We start from the raw sequence: 23,509 nt of genomic DNA on the forward strand, positions 1-23,509 counted from the left end.
TCCTTTGGCTGAACGAAAGCAAGACAACAATGATTTTGAGCCCATACCAACAGAAGACCACCAGTGAGTGATAGTCTATCATACAGCCATAGAACATGTAGTCATGTGAATCTTGGGGTTCACATATAGGTAAGATACGTTGTTGTGGAATATAAAGCTGTAATTCCTACTTCAATGCAGATCCTTTTGGGGTTTAAACCCCACACACGGCTTCTACTCTACCGTACTATAGGATCACTGTCCGGTTTGGAAACCTAGCAACAGCCCACAAGCCACAAACGATATGTCTTCTCCAAGCTGACACAAAGAGCACCACAGTGTCTTACTGTGCAGGCTGAGCAGACATAATAAGAACTCTTTTGTTCCCCTGTCAATCAAAGTTATTAATGCAAAACAATGGGCGGGACCCTCCCGTTACCCTCACCCCCCCCCATACCTACAGTACACTGAACTCTGCTTTCTCACATACTTTGTGCTGCTCCTCTGATGTCCAAGGTGTTTATCTGTGTGATCGTTTTGTTCCTTTATGTTGCAGCATTTTCCAACTTTAGAAACAGTGGTATACATTTTAGTTATAAAACGGGTACCTCAAATCAAGTGATATGATTGGTTCATAGTTGTGGTGTATTGAGCATATACCACGGCTATGACGTCATTCCTTTTGCACAATTCAGTATCACTCCTCGTCTGAGAAGGGCATTCAAGCAGCGCTGCAGACTGGTTCGCAGTTATTACTAATTTATAGGGCTGTCAAAGTTAATGCGATAATAACGCGTTAACGCACATTCCTTTTAACGCCACCATTTTTTTTGACGCGCATGCATTTTCTGTGATGTTTGAGCCTCGGTCCGGCCCATAGTTTGGGGAATCAGGAAGGAGTAACGTTGATAGCAAGCAGAAAGAAACCTCCGTGAGCAGAAAAGGAGGAAGAAAATGGGTATGATGGCAAGTTCAGCTTCAAATTGAGAAGATGCCCCGCATTTTGGGTGAGAGAGAGAAAGAAAGAGCACGTCAGCGCGATCAGACCGGCAGAGAGAGAGAGAGAGACAGACGGCGAGCGAGGGGGGGGGGGAGATGGAGACAGAGAGGGAGAGAGAGAGGCAGAGAAAGCGAGCGAGACAGACAGACAGACGAGGGAGAAAGAGAGAGGGGGGGTGATCAGACCAGAGAGAGACCAACGAGAGAGAGACCAGCGAGAGAGAGACCGAGAGAGGGAGAGAGAAAGCGAGAAAGAGAGAGGGGGGAGAAAGCTCCTGTCTGTGTAGAGCCTAGTTCCTCATTGCGCGGCTCGCGAGATGCTGGCGGCTCTCGAAGCTTTAGTTGGCGGCTTTAGCGTCGCCAGCGACGGCCCCCACCGTCGGGGTACGTTTCGAAATCCCTCCAGGCCTGAAAGATTTTCTAGGGGAAACTGGTATATATATGTGTGTGTGTGTGTGTGTGTGTGTGTGTGTGTGTGTGTGTGTGTAAAACAATAAAACACAAAAAAATGGTAGGCAGATGTGCTTGGTTGGGGTGGCTTTTGGTGTTTTGCTGTAAAAGTGGCTCTCCTATTGACTTTGTCCTGCCAGTGCGGCTCTCATCGAAGAAATAGTGAGGATCACTGGTGTAGAGGATAGCACGGTTAACTTCACACAGTGCAGCCTGAGAGTGAGAGATGTGTATTCCCAGTAACTAGTAGCAATAATAACCATACCAATGGCCAAATACTTACCCATACTAATGATAATAGTTACTACCCATTAATACAACAGTGCATCTTTGCACAAAGCTCCCAGGTTTAAGGTACCTCGGTTTAAGGTAGATTTAGAACAGATACAAAAATTGTGCGATTAATTTGCGATTAACTATGGACAATCATGCGATTAATCGTGATTAAATATTTTAATCGATTGACAGCCCTACTAATTTAGTTACTGCACCAACTAGTAGTAGTTAGCAACTACTCCTAAACTACTCTCAAAACGCCACTGAATGACTGAAACACTAGCTTGTTAACATGTATAAGTCACGCTTTCTTCAATACTAAAATTCATTTTGAAATCTGTTGCTTGGTTGTTGAGATAATTGTGTTTTAGAACCACCAAATTTACTAGCTAAACTTGTCTTGTGTTGGTAGCTGCTGTAACTTACCTACGTTGCACAGCAACTGCCTTGCTCTATGTGCAAGCAGCCAGGAGGGCCTATTTTATTTTGAACATTAGTATTTATTAATACTGATGCCTCCGGGCTGGCTATCTCCAGCGGAGGCATAAAAACTGTTTTAATTTGAGTGTGTCTATTACTTTCACATTGCCATAATGGGTAACCATTTTATAAAAGCAATAACTCACTTCAGGCCGTGATATATGGTGATTATATCACCGCTAAGGTGGTTATCGCCCCCTGCTTCACGTCGGGTGAACAACGATGTTATAATAACCATATGCCACAGCCAGTCATGAGCTATTGCTTGTTATAATTATTAATTACCCTCCCCCGTTACTCACTCTAAGGTAGGCAGCCTTCGGGGAGAGGTGCCGGACGGTGCAAGTGCGATGTGTCTTCTGGAAGTACAGCGGGTTGCCCTCCAGGTTCAGCTATAAGAGGACAGACAGGTGGTGCAATTACATGGCATTGTGCATTTTACAGCAAACTAGTAGTCTTACATGTGCAAACAGATAATCATTTGGTGTCCACCAAATGATGTTCTCTTAATCTTAATCAGCCGATGAATCTGATGACGATCGTATAGATCAAAACGTTAATCTACAAATAAACAGACTGAGAACAAGTCTACGCAGTATGCAGACTCTATGTCTCCGCGCACGCGCGCGTGTGCGTGTGTGTGTCCTCACTGTGTTGAGGCCGTGTAGCAGGGAGAGGGGAGCCAGCTGGGAATGCTCCAACAGGAGGTTGTAGGCCAAGTCCAGGTGCTGGAGAGAAGATAACTGCTCCACACCTGTATGATAAGATGGCAGACGCACAAACATGTGTGCGCGCGCACACACACACACACACACACACACACACACACACACACACACACACACACACAGAAACAACAAATGGACAGACATGCATACACACAAACATACACTAAATTTAAAGAACCATTACAATTCAAGAGCCTATATATTGAATTTCGGCATGCTGCACAGCAGCCATACTTGGACCCTGTGTGTGTGTGTGTGTGTGTGTGTGTGTGTGGGGAGGGGGGGGCGTGGAATATCACTGGCAGAGAAAGTCCACTACCTCAGAATGGATTAAGTTCTCAGTTTGTGTATCTGCGTGGTGATGAGATTTTTGTTTGTCCGTGAAGCCCTATTATAAGGTTTTGATGGGCTCACAGCCTCACACCCCTGTCAGCGCCATGATTTAATTGACTGGGTATTGACCTTAGCTTGAACAACAATCAATGTAGGTTTGTCTGCCTTACCATTGATCGTCTCCAGTTCATTGTTCCTGAGGATGAGAGTGAGGAGTTTGGCCCGGGCGCTCAGGCCCAGCGTTGGCGCCCTCTGGAGGCAGTTATAGCCCAGGTTCAAGTGCTCCAGCTCACTCAGGGGCTGAGAGAGAGTGAGGAGTGCACGAAAGACACGGGAGAGAAAAACAAGATAAAGGGTGTCAAAAGCAGCGAGAGGGAACAAAATTCTTTATACATCTAAATTAACTATGCTCAACTAAAATATAGTTTATAATAATGATTATTATTATGTTTATAATTATGATTAAACAATGAAAACTGGTGACCATCCCACCTTCATAAACTCAGCGCACTCCTGAATTTTGTTGTGGCTTAGATCCAAATACTTCAGGACGTTCAGTAAACTCTAAGAATGAACATGGAGAAAGTCATTAATGGATGTTTCTCAGGACGTTCAGTAAACTCTAAGAATGAGTGTGGAGAAAGTCATTCATGGATGTTTAAATACTTCAGGACGTTCAGTAAACTCTAAGAACGAGCGTGGAGAAAGTCATTCATGGATGTTTAAATACTTCAGGACGTTCAGTAAGTCGTTCATGGATGTTTAAATACTTCAGGACGTTCAGTAAGTCGTTCATGGATGTTTAAATACTTCAGGACGTTCAGTAAACTCTAAGAACGAGCGTGGAGAAAGTCGTTCATGGATGTTTCTCAGGCTATATGGATGGATGGCGAGCTTAGCAGCTGGTTAAATGGATGGATAGAATGAAGGCATGGCAGAAGTGCTTTAGACAAGGAATAAAAGACGTTAGACACATGTAAGAAATACAGTATACGGTAATAAAAGACATTAGATACATGTAAGAAATACAGAAGATAAGTTTTAAGCCTAGTTTTAAAAGTGGTCAACGTTGGAGCGCTTCTGAGATATTGTAATGTGTACATGCTGTATGTGCACAGCACATGTGTGTGTGTGCGCGTGCATTAGAGGTTTCATGAACTCGATGTAACGACGCGTCGCCCGAACTATATCACGCGTCGAGCCCTCCCGTGATTTATTTGGTATTCAAAGTAGTAAGCTCCGTTATTTGGCTTATAATATGTGGCTTTGCACATTCGTTGGTGTTTCTCTCACTCTGAGTACTTTTATTGTTGTGTGCGCGGGTCAGCTGAGGTGTGTTCAACTAAAACGCTGTGTGCAGTTTTGCTATGGTTCCCAGGTTGAAGGTTCATGTTTCCTCGCATGTTTCAATGCACCACCGTTTCTGTTTAAATAAACATTTTGCTATGTGTTGTCAGGACTGAACTCACTCTATCCTGACTGCGTGCGGCTGCGGTGAGTCTGAGAGACGAATCCCAAAGAGGGAAATACAGCCTCGGGCTGCAGAGGAGGAGGGAGGTGATGGTTAACTCATTGAGTGCCAGCCACTTTTGGAAAACGGATGCTCCCAGTGCCAGCCCTTTCAGAGCGTTTTCAGTGATAACTCAAGACCCACAGAATATTGTGTGATATTACTATGTAAACACCGAACACGCCCAAAGAACGACAAGACTCTCTTGTATCATCAGCAAAAAAAAGTTTATTGATATCATTTTCCGTTCTTTAGTTATCAGCCGGAGAAGATAGGTTGATTTCACCAAAAACAGACGTTTCAAACTAGAAGCTGAGATAATGAGCCTTTTGTGAAATGAAGCATTTCAAGCACATCACTGACTCTGAAGCTAATATTTTCTGATGTAGTGACACCTCAAAAATAATTTCCTTCAATAAAACAGCGAAAACAAAGGAATTTTGATATCAAAATAATATTTTTTAGCTGCAACCAGCAGCGCTGGCCCCTGCGTGCGCAGACCCTACACCTACTTGCTGGTCTTGATTTACAGTTGGTGGGCATCAGGTGACTGTCACATCACTGACTCTGAAGCTAATATTTTCTGATGTAGTGACGTGGTGTAGTTGTGTGGTGCCCTGCGTGCCCCACCCCCCTCAACTGCAAACTCCTCCTCCGTGGGAGTGTCTCTGGTGGCTCTGCTCGAATCTCTGCTACCTGAGTCAGGCGACGAATCTCTTCCTGCTGGAGCTGGGATAAACTCATCCCCACACTAACACACAGCTTGCATGCTGGAGCTGGGAGAAACTCACCCCCACACTAACACACAGCCTGCATGCCAGAGCTGGGAGAAACTCATCCCCACACTAACACACAGACTAACGCACCCAGCGTCTATTTTCGGAGCGCTCCGCCGTTTTTGTGCGCCGGCTCCCAGCGCAGCACCGAAAAGCCAAACCGGACTGCTGAGAATGGTTTGGCTTTTCGGTGTCGGGTGTCTCCTTTTCTGGCAGCTAATCGTGTGGAGAAACTATGCAGCAGAGACAGAGGGGCCCAGTTGTGGGAGCGGATTGGCTGCTGTTCGCAGCTAACGTTGGCTCCAGCCAGAGCAATCTGTGCCGCTCTGGCTCCAGCATGCATCGGTTTCTCTTTCATCACGGCTTCTTTGCTGTTTTTCCTTGCCTTTCTCTGGTCTGGAGAGCGCTGTCGCCACCTAATGGGTCCGTAAAATAGGTTATACACCTTCAAAATCCCCCATATTTTTACAGGAGATGCATCAGGCTTTGATCCACGTCCCACCGTCAAAAAACGCAATTTACGTCTTTAGACGTCATTGGCACTCTACGTTACTATTTGAATTGACGTCTTTAGACGTCATTGGCACTCAATGAGTTAAGGAAGAGGAGAGATAATGTTACAAAATACAAATATATACAGTTTCTATCCAGAGTTTAGCCGCCCGCTTCGGACAGGAGTTGCAGTGAGAGAGCATGAACTGTATGAGTGAGAGCGGCAGCATGATCAAGGGAGTTTATTGGTAGAAAGCCAAGGTCGACTTGAAAAAAATCTGGAGTCATGCAACTCCTAGTGTGTCTCACCAGTGACTGGTCAAGGCAGACGATGGAGTTGTAGCTGAAGTTGAGAGTGTGCAGCTCCAACCAAGGCAGCGCAGAGCTCAAGTCACCTCCACAGAGGGAAAGCAGCTCCTGGAATACATTACACAATTTACACGCACACGCACGCGCGCGCACGCACACACACACACACACACACACACACACACACACACACACACACACACACACACACACACACACACACACACACACACACACACACAGACAGTACACTTGCACACTGACACAATGTCACACACATACTACAAATAAGAGTACCTCCAGGGAGCTGAGGCTCTTTGAGCAGGTAAAGACCTCCAACTGGGAGTAAACTCCTCTAAGTCCCTCCAGACAGTGCGGGGGAATCCGCTTCAGCTGGCCAAGGACGGAGAGACAAACAGATCAAACATGGCTAAATGGCTTGTCAGGACCGACAGGCAGGCAGACAGAATGAGGAGAATGTAGCAAAAGGAAATTCACTTTGAGAGAAGGAAGGAGGGATGGTATGAATCTGATAATGTCTATAAACTGTGAGGATGTTTTATACTCTACCTCCAAGAATTTCAGAGACTTGAATGGGAAGATTTTCACCACCGACTGAAGCCTCTCTCCCGGCGGGTTGATGAGCTGTGTTTAAACATTAAGTCAAATACCGGTAGTATATTAGATATAAGAACTCCACCAGGTAAGGATCATCTCACCTATCTTGGCCTAACATACCCAGGGATCCTAAACTAATATTTAAGTTGAATTTTGGTGATTTTGTTTCAAGACTTAAACAATGTATAGAAAACTGGAAAATCCTCCCTTTATCAATGATTGTCCGTATAAACTCAGTTAAGATGGTTTCACTTCCCAGGTTCCTCTATCTGTGTCAAAATCTTCCCATCTTCCTTACATCGGCTTTTTTCAAAGAACTGGACTCCATAATACTGTCCTATATCTGGAATTACAAGAACCATAGAATTTCGAAAATTAATTTGCAAAAACCCAAGTCTGAAGGAGGGCTGGCCTTACCGGTGTTTAGGCACTACTGGGCTGCCAATGTTAGGGCTCTAATGTTTTGGCAGCGGGCGACTCCTGGCGGCTTAGCACTCGGGGCCCCCCTGTGGCTGAAATTGGAGGCCGGCTCTATTGCTAACTCCTCTCTGCCAGCCATGTTGTTTTCTAGGCTAGAGAGGCCCGGGACTCTACCAAATTTAAGTTTTGTTGTGAAACACTCCATTCAGAATTCTAAAACAAGTTAGGAGTGTTTTGAGTCTACCAGATGTTTCTGTCCACACACCAATTTGTCTTGATCACTCTTTTTTACCTTCACGGTCAGACAGAACCCTCCATGCCTGGATTGAGAAGGGGCTGGTCTCCATCAGAGATCTGTATATTGATGGTCATTTTGCATCCTTTGATCAACTAAAGAGGAGGTTTGAGTTGCCTGGCACGCACTGACTCAGATACCTGCAAATCAGAAATTATGTTGGATCCAAGATTAATGCCTTTGAAGCACTCCCAAACGAGCATGCTTTTTTCGATGTTTTACTGAGCCCTCCTCACTCCAAGCATCTCATCTCTAGATTTGTATGTCTGTTTGATAAGTGCAACACAGCCTCTACTGAGAGGATTAGAGAAGCGTGGCAGGGGGAACTTGGTATTGATTTATCTGACATTATATGGGAAAGGAGTCTGTCTGTGGTACAACTCTGCTCAGTTAATAGCAGATACCAGTTGATCCAGTTTCAAGTTGTTCACCGTCTGCACTATTGTAAGCATAAGTTGCACAGGATCTACCGTTCCGTCTCATCTGTGTGACAGGTGTCAGAGGGCACTCTGTCTCATACTTTCTGGTTCTGCCCTTCACTGACAGGATTCTGGGCCAAAATATTTGACTGGTACTCTAAGGCCTACAAAATAACCCTTCAGCCGGAGGCAGAACTCGCTGCTCGGAGTCCTCTCTGAACTTCCCTACAGCTGTGCAACAGTCTCTAACACTGGGGACAATTGTTGCCAAAAAACTAATTTTGAAGGAATGGGTCACCTCCTTTTCAATTGTGGTTGATGGACATGATCTCTGTTATACGGATGGAGAGGCTCAGGTTCCTGAGAACCAACTCACTTAGAAAATTTCAAACAAACTGGGACCCGTTTCTAGCCTACCTCGATGAGGTTAGGGGCGATGGGTGACTCGCATGGCTGGTTTCTCAGGGACCCCCTAGCGCGGGATCCCATGTTTGTCTTTTTTCTTTTGAGCACATATGCGCCTTATGTGGCTGGTAGCACCACATTGTGATATTGAATGTTGATTATGTTTGTATGTTTTTTCTTTCTTTTCTTTTCCTATGCCGGAGCCTGTTTGTTTTGTCTTGTTTGTGTACAGGGTGGCTGTAGCTCAGGAGGTAGAGCGGGTCGTCACTAATCGCTTTGGATGAAAGAGGTCGGTGGTTCGATTCCCGGCTCCTCCAGTCTGCATGTCGAAGTGTCCTTGGGCAAGATACTGAACCCCAAATTGCTCCTGATGGTGTGCCAGCACCCTGCGTGGCAGCTTGCCACCATCGGTGTATGAATGGGTGAATGTACCTACTGATTGTAAAGCGCTTTGGATAAAAGCGCTATATAAATGCAGGCCATTTACCATTTACCGTTTAGTGTTCTATTAAAAAATTGAAAAAAAAAAAAAAAAAAAAAAAAAAAAAAACACTGGGTATATGTAATGTTCACACCTACAAGCACACACACACAGATACCTACTGTACATACTTGCATACCAGGTTCAAAAATCAAGGGGATTTGGGGCAAAAGCACCCTTGAAAGTTCCTCAAATGCCTGTGAAATTCAAAATGAAAACGATGCAACTACTGTCCCTCCCGGGCCACCGTAGGTATTTTATTTGAGCCTGCCCAGGAGGTTATTCATACAGGGTTGTGGGCAAGAAAAGTGGAGCGGCTTTTGATCAGAAAACAGAGCCGTAAGCCTGAAGCAGTAGAAATACTTGGCACCATGCAGCTAGAAGTAGGACAGGATATCAACTCCACACAAACCACTGGCTGGGTCAACTAAAAATATAGTTTTTTTGTTTTTAAATTCAGTGGTGGTGGACAGAAACAGCAATCATCTTGTTGTGGAAGACCTGAAGTGAGTTTCCAGCAGTGGGAAGAAGTGTGGTATGCACAGTACTGTATATTATGACATAAAATAAAACAAATCTTAGTGGCATGACAAATTGCTTATTTATTTGGCAGTTATGAAATGCCAATGTATTCAATCAAATTTACCCAGAAAATAGCTAAAATGCACTTAAACATTCTGACCAAGGACAGCAAAAAATGCCCTCCCAAAAAAGGTTAATTTCTTCTCCTGTCACGAAACACACACTCCATCACACATATTCAATCACTTAATCACAGACAGCCGCACAGCTTCACCTACACATGCAAACAGCTCCCTTGCTCAATCAAACACTCACTTAATCATTCAGTCACTCATAGGACTGGGTATATCGCAACTGATTTCCGGAATTGTTTAGATTCCGATTCACAGGGTCATGATTTAATTCGATTTCCGATTTGTTTGTATTCTATATCGATTCTGTTAGGGATATTTCAGTTACACAGTTCTGCTTGGATATGAAATAGATTCCCAGAGAACTAATGCTTTAAATTGTACAAGGAAACCTCTAACTTGGAGCATTATTAAAAAATATAGTTTACATTAAGAATTGACCCCAATGTACTTTTATTTAACATGATCAACACACTACAGCAGTTAGAAAAGTCATATATTAAAAGATCGATTTTATGTAGGGATGCACCGATCGATCGGCACGTGACCGGAAATGGGCGATTTTCAGCTGATCGGTCTCGACTGGTGACCTGCGCCGATCAGTCCACATAGCCGATTGTGTGCGCAGGTCGGCTCCCCCCTTTTTTTGTTTGGTCAATTACCTGCAGCTGCACGCGTTCACGTGACATGCGCGCACCCTAAGGCAGAGAGACAGATGGGCTGCAGCCAAAGGGGACATCTAGGAAACACACGCCAGCATGTCCTCCTTATTGTGGAAATTTTGCAGTTTGTCACACATGCAAGTCGAAAATAAGCCGCGGAGACAGAGGTGCGGCCGAGTCCCGCTCGGCTGGAGTCCACTCCAGTCTGAGCAGCTCGCTTCACCTCACTGCCCCCTCTCTCTCCCCGGCCACAGCGCAACACAGCCGGCTTGGCGAAGTGAAGGTGAGATGGAGCCCTGTGTCCAGTATGATGTGGTTACATTCCCCGACCTGCTGCAGCTGCAGTCCACATCACCGCTGCTGCAGATCAGTTGCTGCTGCTATCTGTCAGTCATGTTGTAACGTGGATACAGGAGAGGACTAGTTTCGTATTGCGAATAGAACGACAAACCTAATAATAAAACGCATCGAACTTCAGTCTGCAAGGTTTTCTGTGCGTGATTATTTTTTTTCAGATGGCGGATTAAAAAAAACGCATACGAAATTTCGGACTGTTTGTAAACTCTGATATTCAGACTGAATGGTCAACTCAAACTCATTTCCTCATCTACTCAAGAACAGCCAAATCCACTACTGTACAGTGGGCATGGCTTTGAAGGTCTGGACTCCAGACCTACAGTATAGGCTATACTGTAAACTCCTTGTCCATGGATAACATTTTGATGTTCTGTTGCACCTTTTTTCTTTTGGAAAAGTAAATGCACGATAGCTGTGGGATATACTGGAATTAATGGATTTATATTCATTGTATTTTCACAAAAAAGAAAAGCTCTGTCCAGTAACCTGGAACACTTTTATTTTGAGATGTGTTTGAGTGAGATGGTCCTACCTCATGCAAACGATAAGAAATGTGACATGAATCTTAATTTTCTATTAAAGCAAAGTTACTTTTTTTTTGTAACCCGTCAATTATTGTTCTTAGAAAGAAAATCGGAATCGTCCAAAATCGGTATCGGCAAGTCAGACTATTCAAAAATCGGAAATCGGAATCGGCCAAGAAAATGGCAACTGGTGCATCCCTAATTTTATGAATTGATATCGGATCATTCAAGTGAAGATCGATTTAGGGGGTACGGTGGTGCAGTGGTAAGCGCTGTCGCCTCACAGCTCGAAGGTCCTGGGTTCGACTCCCACCTGGGACGCTGTGAACGCTGAAGGAATGCGTGCCCGTCCGCATGTCCTCGAGTGCCCACCACCCGGGTGGGGTCGTCAAAAGGGCCTTTCTGTGTGGAGTTTGCATGTTCTCCCTGTGCCTCCCGGGGGTTTCCTTCATATAGGAACCCCCTTCACAAAAACATGCAATATCATGGTTGCTAATGTGGTTCCTCCTCTGGTCGTTAAGGGCGCCTGTTCAGAGGGAGGGGAACTGGTTGGAATAGTGTGAACCTCCCACATGCTATGTCCTACCGGTGAAGCTTCCTCTGTCAGGTGAAAAGAAGCGGCTGGCTAACTGCCCATGTCTCGGAGGAAGCATGGAGCCAGTTTCGGCTCTCCCCAGATCGGCAGAGGGTGGAGTAGCAACCAGGATAAATAAATTGGATTAGCACTAATGGGGGATAAAAATGGGATGAAAAATCAAAAATAAGTGAAGATCGATTTGAGTCGCAAAAAAATCTATTCTTTTAGACCCAGCCCCACTCAATTGGTCACTGTCGCTCGCTCACCCACCTTGAGGGAGATGGTCTTCTGCAGGACGTCAAACAGGAACTGCAGCTGCAGCAGCGAGGCGGTGTCGGCAGGGTGGGAGGGCAGAGCCAGGAAGCCATGTTGCTGGCTGCGGGACAGCAGGTACTGCTCAAACAGCCGGCTCAGCTGCTGCAAGCTGGACGCCTGCAGGGTCAGCGTGCTGCTCCCCTCCAGCACCAAGTCGCCTGGAGGACAACAGACAGCGTGCTTCAGTTTGAGGCATTCAGCAGACCAACTCACACAGGGATTTACAATGAGCATACTATGCTTAAATACTCAGATCACCAACATTACACGCAACCAATAGCAATGAGGGCACAAGTTAGGGCTATATGGTGTATCCCTGTGACCGTAAAATGGTCATGTATGACATAGTCTCGGCTCCCAGACGTTTGGTGAGCTGCGCCACCAAACGTCTGGGAATTTCACTGTCAGAAACTGTCTGTCCGAGCCCGGCGAGAACCGCCGGCAGCAGACATGCCTACATTTATTATTAGAATTTTATTTGGTAGCGGCAATGCCATTTATCATAGTCCTAACACAGAGCATGAAGCTGATATGCTCCAAACAAAATGTATAGCTGTGGTTTATTTTACAATCGTTTTTCCTACCCGGAAGTGGTCCGCTTGATACTGTGAACTTGTGTGAAGTCATCAGCAGCCAGCAGGCTCTGTAACGTTAGCCTCGGGAGTCGGGTTTATCGCTGGGGGAAAGACCTCTAGCCGCCGGGGCCGGATGAAACACGTCCTATTAACAGGTTATGTTTGTTTCTACGTGATTAATATGTTTCTCCGCAAATGCGACGATGTTTTGCGAGACACCGGTTCTGCATGAGATCTGCCCCCAGAAAGCAGGCCCGCCCACAACACTCATGATTGGTTCTCCGATGCAAGGCTTCCAACAGCGCCACCTAACGTTATGCAAAGATTTAAATAGTAATATTCTCAGTCTTACAGGAGTGAAACGGATTAAGACTGAGGGCTGAGTCTATGTATGACATAACTTCTGGGAAAAGAAAGCAAAGGCTAAGCACAGAGGGAAAGTAATACAGGAGAGGGATTGGGAATATGATTTAGTGCAGACTGCAGAGTACTGTAGTGAGGCAATAAAATTACAAATTTACATTATTAAATATGTAAATACTTGGTGGTATGCTATCCTGGTCATATTTTGCTGTAGCTGACAAACTTAAATCAGTGATGAGAAGTTTAGACTTGTTTTGACTGGTGGCTGGCAAGCAAGTGAGGTAGGTTTAGATAACTGCCGCCCGCATACACATCCTTGATGGAATACTTCAGGGATGCTGAATCACCTGTTCTGGAGCTGGCAACATACAGCTGTTGATGGCTGAAGACGGGGGTCTGAAGCCAGACTCCCACTTCTTTCAGTGTCTGGCCCTGGGACTTGATTTTGCTCTTATGACATCACTGATGACATCATCAGTGGGACTCTTATGACATCACTGATGATGCCTTTTGACATCACAACCTATTATGACATCACTAACTGGGTTTCCATCCACCTCTGGATATTCGCATTTACCCAAAATGCGAATATAAACTTGAATGGAAACACCAGAAATTCGAATAAAGGTCGAAATATCGCATAAATGTTTTTACGGTTGGAGGGGGTGGATTTATCAGCGTATCGACAGTAGGAAGATGCGAACTTTTGCAATGGAAACAGATTTTGCGAATTAACGATGACGTACCAGATGTGACTTCACTTCCGCTTCATGCTACTCCAGGGAGAAATGGTGGCGATTAGCGCCAGGCAGTCTGAATGAAATTGAATGTAACGTTCGCAATTCTATGTATTAAATTCTAAAAAACGACCCTCAACATTTGGGAAGGCTAAGCCACACAACTAGTTCGTTATAATCTAACATCATGCTTTGAAGGCGACTTTACGATGATGAGGACGGTGATCATCACCATCACCGGGTGATGACTCAATCAAAGCAGGTCTCCGCTGATAGAGATCTCTTAACAGGCACACAGGCACGTTACGCCTCCTCCTGACGAGAAGCGCCACCGACTGCTCAACCTGCCGACTCCCAAAACTCGCTAAACAAAACTGAATGGAAACATGCATAAATTCGCATTTTATTTTGCGGATTTTCACAAAATTCGCTTAAATTATGCGATACATTTGGATGGAAACCCAGTTACTGTCACTGATGTCACAATTTATGACATCACTGATTACATCATCACTGGGACTTTCAGGCAATATACACCAGATGCGTTACGGCTGTGTTGCGGATCCGACAAAACTGACGGATCGACTCTCACCCATGTTAATTGATGGGCGATACATGCCGTACGGAAAAATTACGCACCTGTTCTATTTTTGTCGGATCCCGCATACGTCTGACAGATTACATGAGTGTAGGTTTGTTTGCAGCCGTACCGGATCTGTTCCGGAGGCGGTGTACATTAGCCCTTTGTGTGTGTGTGTGTGTGTGTGTGCGCATGTGTCTGTCTCTTGTGTGTGTGTGTGATGTCACAATGCCTCCGACATCACTGATGATGTCACAATTTATGACATCACTGATGACATCACTGGAACTTTGTGTGTGTGTGTGTGTGTGTGTGTGTGAATTTATGACATCATCAGTGGGACAGACAAACAGAGCCCTAGCTCCCTTTTATATAGGTTAGATAGATAGATAGATAGATAGATAGATAGATAGATAGATAGATAGATAGATAGATAGATAGATAGATAACTCCTGTGGTCGACTCTCGTGGCCGTGTGCGTGCGTGTGTCTGTGTGTTTATGCGACACTGTCATACCATCATTTCGGAGCAGGGTGGCCAAGCTGTGTACAAGAGAGGACTGGCCAGTGTGAGATACAGCCATCCTGTAACGTTTTTTCAGACAACATTGTGCGACAATCAACAATTTGATCTAGCGTTAGCTAGCATTATCTTAACCAATGTTAACCCAGAGAATAACGTTAGCCTAATATATTTTCCCATACTCTGCTAGCTATACACGATATACCAACAGGTACAACCCCTCTTTACCTTAGGAAGCATGTCGAAAACGTTATTGAAATAAAATAATATGCAGTTGACGTTAAAAGCTAGCTTAACGTTAGCATTCAGAGGGTGTGAAACTGGTTCATAACCCTATCGTTAGCTTTCCTGCTAAAAGTTGTTAGCTAACGTTAAGCCGAAACGACAACATACCTGAGCGGTGACAACCAAACAATGGATGGCTAACATTAATTAACTGGGATTTGTCAAACGTATTTAGCTTATATATTAGCGTATGCGGACAACATCACTAAGTTCTCCTCTTGCAGGTGCAGTATGTTGACATTTTTTGAATCACATGACGAGGATGGCATTGCCCAACAAGCCGCTACGGCGGCCCTGGTAAGTCAAAAAGGGTTGGTAAGTAGTACTGTTTTCAGGCTACTACTAATGAATGAAATACGACTTTGTAGACATAATTATAATAGGGTAATTTAAGTGTCAGGTTCATAGTTTCTTACAATAGAAAAATAATTTGTGTGATTGAGACCACTATTGAGTCATCTTCCAGGTACACTCCACCACGTTCACTACTGTTAATTTGATCAAATGCATTTTCAGTGGATCAGCTGCAGCGGACAGCAGGCCCTGTTCAGATCCCAACCCAGTGTGCATCCCAGACCACCGAGCAGTGGTGTAGTCAGTGGTGCCTGGAGAAGTGAGTAATGCAAGGTTACTTGTTATGCTTCAACAAATAATAAACACCCTGTATTATAACAGTAACATGTACTCTTGCATAATTAGTTCACCCCAAAATGTTCTAGTAGTATTTGCACATTGTCAATTAATACTACTTGATTAGGGAGTAAGCATGGATTACCTATAAATCTGGGTTGTTGGTCACTTGAGATAACCACATTGCTATCTGACATAATAGCTCCTTATCACAACAATGCCAGTTGGGAGATGGGCATCACTTTTATGGCATCAGCAACATATTTAGCAAAACCAGGAATACACTTATTTTAGCTTTATTAATTTGTACACATTGAGTTGCCTCAACTCTGCTGGTCTGTCTCATCTAAACTGTGACGGCTTTGTTAAACAGATCGGTGCATATTCAGAAGTTACCAGACTGATGGCAGTCTATTGGAGACTTTTTAAGACAAGTTAACTCATACCTATATGATAGGCCGCAAATTAAACCACTGAAATTATTTTGCTAAAGCTAATATTTAGTTACAGTTAAGCAAACAACAAAAGCTAATGTTACATATTCGTTCACTCTTTGCACTGCGTATCAGAGGGGATTTAGAAGTGGGTATACTCAAAGCCAACTGAAAAGTAGGTATACTGCGTAGGCCTACAGTATACCCTGCACTACTTCCACCGAGCTACCAGGACGCCCAACCTTTCACTTTCAAACTATGCTTTCAAATCACACAAAGGCACCTTGTATTGTAACTGCTTTTTGCCATTGCAGGGCAGAATGAACGATTTGCTCACGATTCATTTCAGGGGGTGACCACTGAGTGGTGCACTAACCCAAGGAGCCCAGACTGCACAATGTAAACAGTAGAGTAGACTATACCAAACACACACACACACACACACACACACACACATACGTACATACGTACGTACATACGTACGTACATACGCACGTACACACACACACACACACACACACACACACACACACACACACACACACACACACACACACACACACACACACACACACACACACACACACACACACACACACACACACACACACACACACACACACACACACACACACACACAGCACAGGATGACAAAGACCATAAATGAAGCATAAGCCCATACTGTATTTCTCACTAAATCATACAATTGTTACCAAATTAAATGGACAATAATTTCCCTTTTCCCCCCTCCCCCAAATGTTTTGTGGGTACTTGGCTGAAAACATGTCTGAAAAGGGGTAAAAAGGTTTGAGAACCACTGGTCAGACTGGTCTGCATGCATGGCTCTTCTTCTCTTCTCAGTCTGAAGTAAACATTTTCTCTCATTCTGACAGCCAAGCTCATTACTTCAAGTCTTGTCATGTGTGGATTCACTACAGGTAGACCTGTTCCAACCCAGGCCTTAAGAGGGAAGGTGCACTATGGCAAGAAAATCTACAGTCATGAGTTGCACCCAGGAACCTGACAAACTCAGAGCCTACTGGGAGGACAAAGTGCACGTTGTCATCCAGAGGAAGACTCCAGTCCGAAGCCAGGCTGTAGGTAAGGGAAATTGTATTTATATAGCACATTTTCTACACAGTGCACTTCACATAAAAGCAAAACTTAAACAAGGAAAACTGTACGAATTATACAAAATACATACATTCATGCAATGTGGGGAAAAAATTAAAATAAACACAAAAAGTACTCATAGATAGGCTTTAGAAAACAGGAAGGTTTTGAGTCGTCTTAAAAAAAATTGTATGATGGGAGCAAATCCCAGGTCATGTTCACTCATCTAAGTGGCAGCTGAGGTTAATAAATGCCATCTGTCAAATCCACCAACCTGACACTTCTGAGACACCACATCTGCCTGCTGGTAGAGGTTGACATCTGAGACACCACATCTACCTGCTGGCAGAGGTTGACTTCTGAGACACCACATCTACCTGCTGGTAGAGGTTGACATCTGAGACACCACATCTACCTGCTGGTAGAGGTTGACATCTGAGACACCACATCTGCCTGCTGGTAGAGGTTGACATCTGAGACACCAGATCTATCTGCTGGTAGAGGTTGACATCTGAGACACCGCATCTACCTGCTGGTAGAGGTTGACATCTGAGACACCAGATCTGTCTGCTGGCAGAGGTTGACATCTGAGACACCCCTCCTGCCTGCTGGTAGAGGTTGACTTCTGAGACACCCCTCCTGCCTCCTGGTAGAGGTTGACTTCTGAGACACCACATCTGCCTGCTGGCAGAGGTCAACCTGAGACTTCTGAGACACCACATCTACCTGCTGGCAGAGGTCAACCTGAGACTTCTGAGACACCACATCTACCTGCTGGAAGAGGTCAACATGAGACTTCTGAGACACCCCTCCTGCCTGCTGGTAGAGGTTGACTTCTGAGACACCACATCTGCCTGCTGGCAGAGGTCAACCTGAGACTTCTGAGACACCACATCTACCTGCTGGAAGAGGTCAACATGAGACTTCTGAGACACCCCTCCTGCCTGCTGGTAGAGGTTGACTTCTGAGACACCACATCTGCCTGCTGGCAGAGGTCAACCTGAGACTTCTGAGACACCACATCTACCTGCTGGAAGAGGTCAACATGAGACTTCTGAGACACCCCTCCTGCCTGCTGGAAGAGGTTGACTTCTGAGACACCACATCTGCCTGCTGGTAGAGGTTGACTTCTGAGACACCACATCTGCCTGCTGGCAGAGGTTGACTTCTGAGACACCACATCTGCCTCCTGGCAGAGGTTGACTCAACCGTATCCGAGTCATGGCACCAATAAAAGCCCCAGTCGCTTGGCGCTGAGTAGCTGGTTTGGCCAATTTTACACAGCAGGGGCCGGAGTAGACTACAGTAACATGCGACAACATCTCATCATATGGCTCCATCAACTGTACTGGATGCTGAGTGGGTAGCCAGGCAGGTCAAGTAAACCAAGTTGATTTTGATGTATAGTAAAAGAGAGAGAGAGACAAAAAAGTGACAAATCCTATCCAGTCATTCGTCTTCTCTTTTGGGATGTACAATACATTTTTGGCATTACATTTTGCAGCTTGGGGCAGTCAAACTTGTAGAGAACAGCTTCATATTGTGCTGAACTAACAGTTCTCATCCACTGAATATGTTTTGGCCCGGCATTTCAGTGTTTTTCCTATATGGAAAAAAAAGACTCAGTGATTACCAAATCCTTATTTTTGCCAATGTTGTTAGGCAAGACAAACACAAAATGTGCTAGACATATTCAACTTTGACATCTTTAAGGATCTCATCAAACACGATGGGCCTATTGGATATTGTTGCTATTAAGGTGATGATACCAGAAAAAAGACTATAATACTGATGCCAGCATGTCCGAATGTCTCAATCCTCAATCTGTAAGCCTGTGAGAATGGTTCCTACTGACTGGTTCATATCATATCTCACAGGTGCTTTATCCTATCATTCACATTTTTCATGGCTTTGTCAATCAATTTGTTCCTAATGACTTCATATCATTGTTTTCATTTTTTCTTCATTTTTTTAAATTAGTGCTTAGAAAATACAAATTAAAAGCATCCAATTCCACCTACACTACAGTATGCAGTTTGAATAGCCTAGATGGATTCTTTTTCAAGTTTGCCATAGGTCCTAATTTAAATCACACACTATCAGTGGGGGTAGGGGCACTCTGCCAGTCATTTTGAAGGTGACAGACACAGATGCAGCAGACACATATTTCCTCATGTGCTCCTCTCCTCTTCTCTCCTCTCCTCTTCTCTCTCCTCTCCTCTTCTCTCCTCTTCTCTCCTCTCCTCTTCTCTCTCCTCTCCTCTTCTCTCCTCTTCTCTCTCCTCTCCTCTCCTCTCCTCTTCTCTCCTCTCCTCTTCTCTCTTCTCTCCTCTCCTCTTCTCTCCTCTTCTCTCCTCTTCTCTCCTCTCCTTCTCTCTCCTCTCCTCTTCTCTCCTCTCCTCTTTTCTCTCCTCTCCTCTCCTCTTCTCTTCTCTCCTCTTCTCTCTCCTCTCCTCTTCTCTTCTCTCCTCTTCTCTCTCCTCTCCTCTTCTCTCCTCTTCTCTCCTCTCCTCTTCTCTCCTCTCTCCTCTCCTCTTCTCTTCTCTTCTCTTCTCTTCTCTCCTCTCCTCTTGTCTTCTCTTCTCTAACTGTCCTAAAATAATAATAATCCGTTTTTTAAAGTGGTGTAGCCGCTTCTATAGGTGACATGTGTGTACATCCACGTCCGTCTGTTTCTAGCCTGAGACTAGGGGGCGGGGCTAGGGAAAAGGGGTTGCAGCTAGGGATAGGATAGGAAGGTGGTAGAGAGTCGGGATTCGAGGGGTGGGTAGGGGGAGTGGCTAGGGGGATGTGGGTGGTGGGGGGGCAAGGAAGACGGGCGGAGCTAGGGAAAAGGGGGATAGGAAGGTGGTAGAGAGTCGGGATTGAGGGGTGGGTAGGGGGATGTGGGTGGTAGGAGGGGGCAAGGAAGGGGGGAGGGGCTAGGTAAAAGGGGCCATACCACTCGAGAAGCCAAGAGGCAAAGGTCTCGATCTACCGGTCAATCGCCGTTCCTAACCTCACCTATGGTCCTGAAGGGTGGGTCATGACCGAAAGAACAAGATCGTGGATACAAACAGCCAAAATGGGTTTTCTCAGGAGGGTGGCTGGCATCTCCCTTAGGGATAAGGTGAGAAGCTCAGTCACCCGTGAGGGACTCGGAGTAGAGCCGCTGCTCCTTTGCGTAGAAAGGAGCCAGTTGAGATGGTTCGGGCATCTGGTAAGGATGCCACCTGGTTGCCTCCCTAGAGATGTGTTCCAGGCACGTCCAGCTGGGAAGTAGTCTCACTGGCCAGCCTCCTCTCCCTTCCGTCCGAGGAGTCTGGCGCCGCAGGTCTCCATAACTGGGATAAACCCTCCCCTGCTCTACTCTGCTCTCCCATTGGAGGCGTCGGTTTCAGTGGCAGCCGGATGTCCACTCCCCGCTTAAGAAGCTCTGTCATTGGCTCCGACCATGTCAATCAGAGTGGCTTCCGCTCACTCTTCCCTGTGTGTTGCTGTAAATAGTCCCCTGCCGCCTCAGGGAAAACAACAACGCTAATTAGCTAGCAAGCTAACGGCAGAAACCTACACGCTAGCTCGTTGCTACACACTGAAAACGGCAAGTTGGATTGTTTGAAACTATTTTCCAAGGGCACTGCCGCTAAGCGCCGCCCATCGCAATCCCACTCTGGAGACCTGCGGCGCCAGACTCCTCGGACGGAAGGGAGAGGAGGCTGGCCAGCGAGACTAGCTGGGAAGAGACCACGGGGCAGACCAAGGGATAATAATAATAATAATAATAATAATAATAATAATAATAATAAACTTTATTTATATAGCACTTTTCAAAACAGTTACAAAGTGCTATACAGTAAAAACAGAACAAAAATGTAAAAGAGAAGCTAGGTGGAGAGATGATATCTCCACACTGGCCTGGGAACGCCTCGGGATGCAACAGTCAGAGCTGGCTAATGAGGCCAGGGAAAGGGAAGTTTGGGGTCCCCTGCTAGAACTGTTACCTCCGTGACCCGGCCCCGGACAAGCGGTTGAAGATGGATGGATGGATGGATTAATCACATTAATCACATGAATAATGTTTTGAGGAGAACTATTGGAACTTTTTGCAATTATGTTTTTTCTTCTTTTTTTAGCATCTGTTTATTGATTTTGAAATGATGGTTGTTTCTTACAGTAGCTTATTCTTGGGGTCTCCAGTCGGTAGGCTACTCCTCATATGTTAAATATGTTGGTAGGATGAGGGTTGTTAAGGAAGCAGATCTTTCTTTTTTTCCATTTGAGAATACATAACACTGTGGCTTCATAACAGATATTTGCATGAGCAAATAAAGCAGGAACTTTCCTAATTTGCACATGCATCCCTTGTTGCTAGGCAGCAAACAAACACGCACACACTGGAACACACACACGCACACATGCACGCGCGCGCGCACACACACACACACACACACACACACACACACAGACAAACACACACACACACACGCATTTTTCCATTTGGGACTTGTGATGTGAACATTTCCATGTAAGGATTTATGTACTGTAATTTGGTAAACATTTCCATTGAGTGAGATGTAGCTAACATTGCACCAGCTGAAGGGATATTCCCAACCAAGTGTGCCGGCATGAAAGCTGCAATGCTTCTGAGTCTGACCCTTTTCAATTTCTCATGATCTCTGTCTCAAGCAATATGGTGTTGAAACACAGGGGAAAAACAGCCCCCTTGAGAAGTAACTGATCCTATTTTGTTGTGTGACACTGCGAGACCATGAAGTGCTTGTGCAGATTCCTCAAATCTCCTCTGATTTTGGAAGACGTAACTCAGTGGTGCAGTGGCCTTTGTTCAGAATTTGCAACATATGGCTTGAGATATAAACAAAAATATGTTTAGATGCCATTGCATGAGAGGACTCGGCGCAAAAGTGTATGACTTGGTTTTATACGCGCCCATAAATCTGATGATAAATTGGTTTTCCACACCCCCGCACTCACTGCCTCTACTTATCCAATCAGTAGCCCAAGCAAAGGAAACTTTAATTGAGTATAATCAAGGCCAAACGCTAAACTGTGTATCATTCATTTTCAAAGTCTGAAAAGTGAGTCGACAGCATGAGACCTCCCCCCTCAACCCCCCCCTCCTTCCCCCCTCCAAACCTGGTCCAGTTCCTAACAGCACACTATAGGACCAAAGCTGGACAGTAATACTATACTTTGTTTTGTTTACACATTAGGCATTTTTGGATATCCTCTTGGGTTTAAAACACAGCTGTGATAGTATTAGTTTAAGTCTCAGCACAGCGTTAAGAGATTTATATCACTGTCTCTGTACAGTACCTTCCTCCCTCTCAAATGGACTGCTGCCATTGTCACAGTTTAGTAGCTTGGCAGCTCTAAAGTGTAGCCTCTCAAATATGAATGTGTCAGTCACCACCACCCAATCAATTAGAATCCAAATATTGGACAATCTTGAAAGGGTATTTCGGCATGTGCCAGAATATCAAAAAGTAATGTGACATTAAGACATGTCTTACAAATTAATATCCCATATAAAGGTGGTTTTGACCAAGCCAAGTATACAGTTTTAACAAATGGATTATCAGCATCTTAACTGAATTTCATTATGCAGTGTTGGGGGTCGTCACTCCAAAAAGTAGTATGTTACACATTACACATTACACATTACTTAAAAAGTAATGCCTTACTTGACTTACTCCCTAGAGAAAGTAATTTGTTACACTACTCGTTACATTACTTTTTTTGTTACGTTAGATGTGAAGTAATGTGCATATCTCCACCCCTCAAAAGTTGTAGACCGTGCTGCCATTTCCCACGATCTGCCTCAAACTCCTATGAAAGTTGGTATGGATCGGCCGGATGGAGGACTGCCTCTGATTGGCCTGAACCAACCAATCGTCACTCCTCATGCCTAAACCTAACCAATCATCACGCCTCTTCGTCCCTCCAGCCCATCCATTCTAGCAATCAACAGCTTTTTACAGTCAGCTGTTGCGCAATCGTGTTGCACAATCGTGCACGAAAAAGCCCCGCACGTTTGATGTTTTTTTCCATAATCCTGCAGATTCAATCCCGATCCTAATAATGCAAGTAATGACATACAGCAGTGTTTGATTTGGTAACTGTAATGTGATTACTGGATTTAGGGACCATAATGCTTTACACTACTCGTTATAGACAGATGTAATGTGCTTACAGTAATTAACTCCCACCACTGT

The 23,509-nt window shown here is 44.9% G+C and overlaps 1 protein-coding gene across 1 annotated transcript in view; it reads right to left on the reverse strand.

The window, feature by feature from the left end:
• The window catches only part of stk11ip (serine/threonine kinase 11 interacting protein), a 60,018-nt gene extending 44,665 nt beyond the window's left edge, over positions 1 to 15,353 (reverse strand). Inside the window, exons 1-10 of the mRNA XM_083633095.1 lie at positions 15,229 to 15,353; positions 14,830 to 14,897; positions 12,014 to 12,216; positions 6,903 to 6,977; positions 6,630 to 6,725; positions 6,333 to 6,440; positions 3,738 to 3,809; positions 3,416 to 3,545; positions 2,835 to 2,938; positions 2,487 to 2,576 (exon numbers count right to left, since the gene is read on the reverse strand). Of these exons, the coding sequence (XP_083489221.1) occupies positions 2,487 to 2,576; positions 2,835 to 2,938; positions 3,416 to 3,545; positions 3,738 to 3,809; positions 6,333 to 6,440; positions 6,630 to 6,725; positions 6,903 to 6,977; positions 12,014 to 12,216; positions 14,830 to 14,896 (945 nt within the window). The 5' untranslated portion in view covers position 14,897; positions 15,229 to 15,353. The remainder of the gene's footprint in view (positions 1 to 2,486; positions 2,577 to 2,834; positions 2,939 to 3,415; positions 3,546 to 3,737; positions 3,810 to 6,332; positions 6,441 to 6,629; positions 6,726 to 6,902; positions 6,978 to 12,013; positions 12,217 to 14,829; positions 14,898 to 15,228) is intronic.
• Positions 15,354 to 23,509: the final 8,156 nt, after the last annotated feature.

This window comes from Poromitra crassiceps (assembly GCF_964638095.1).
Source record: "Poromitra crassiceps genome assembly, chromosome: 3".
Classification (NCBI taxonomy): Eukaryota; Metazoa; Chordata; class Actinopteri; order Beryciformes; family Melamphaidae; genus Poromitra; species Poromitra crassiceps.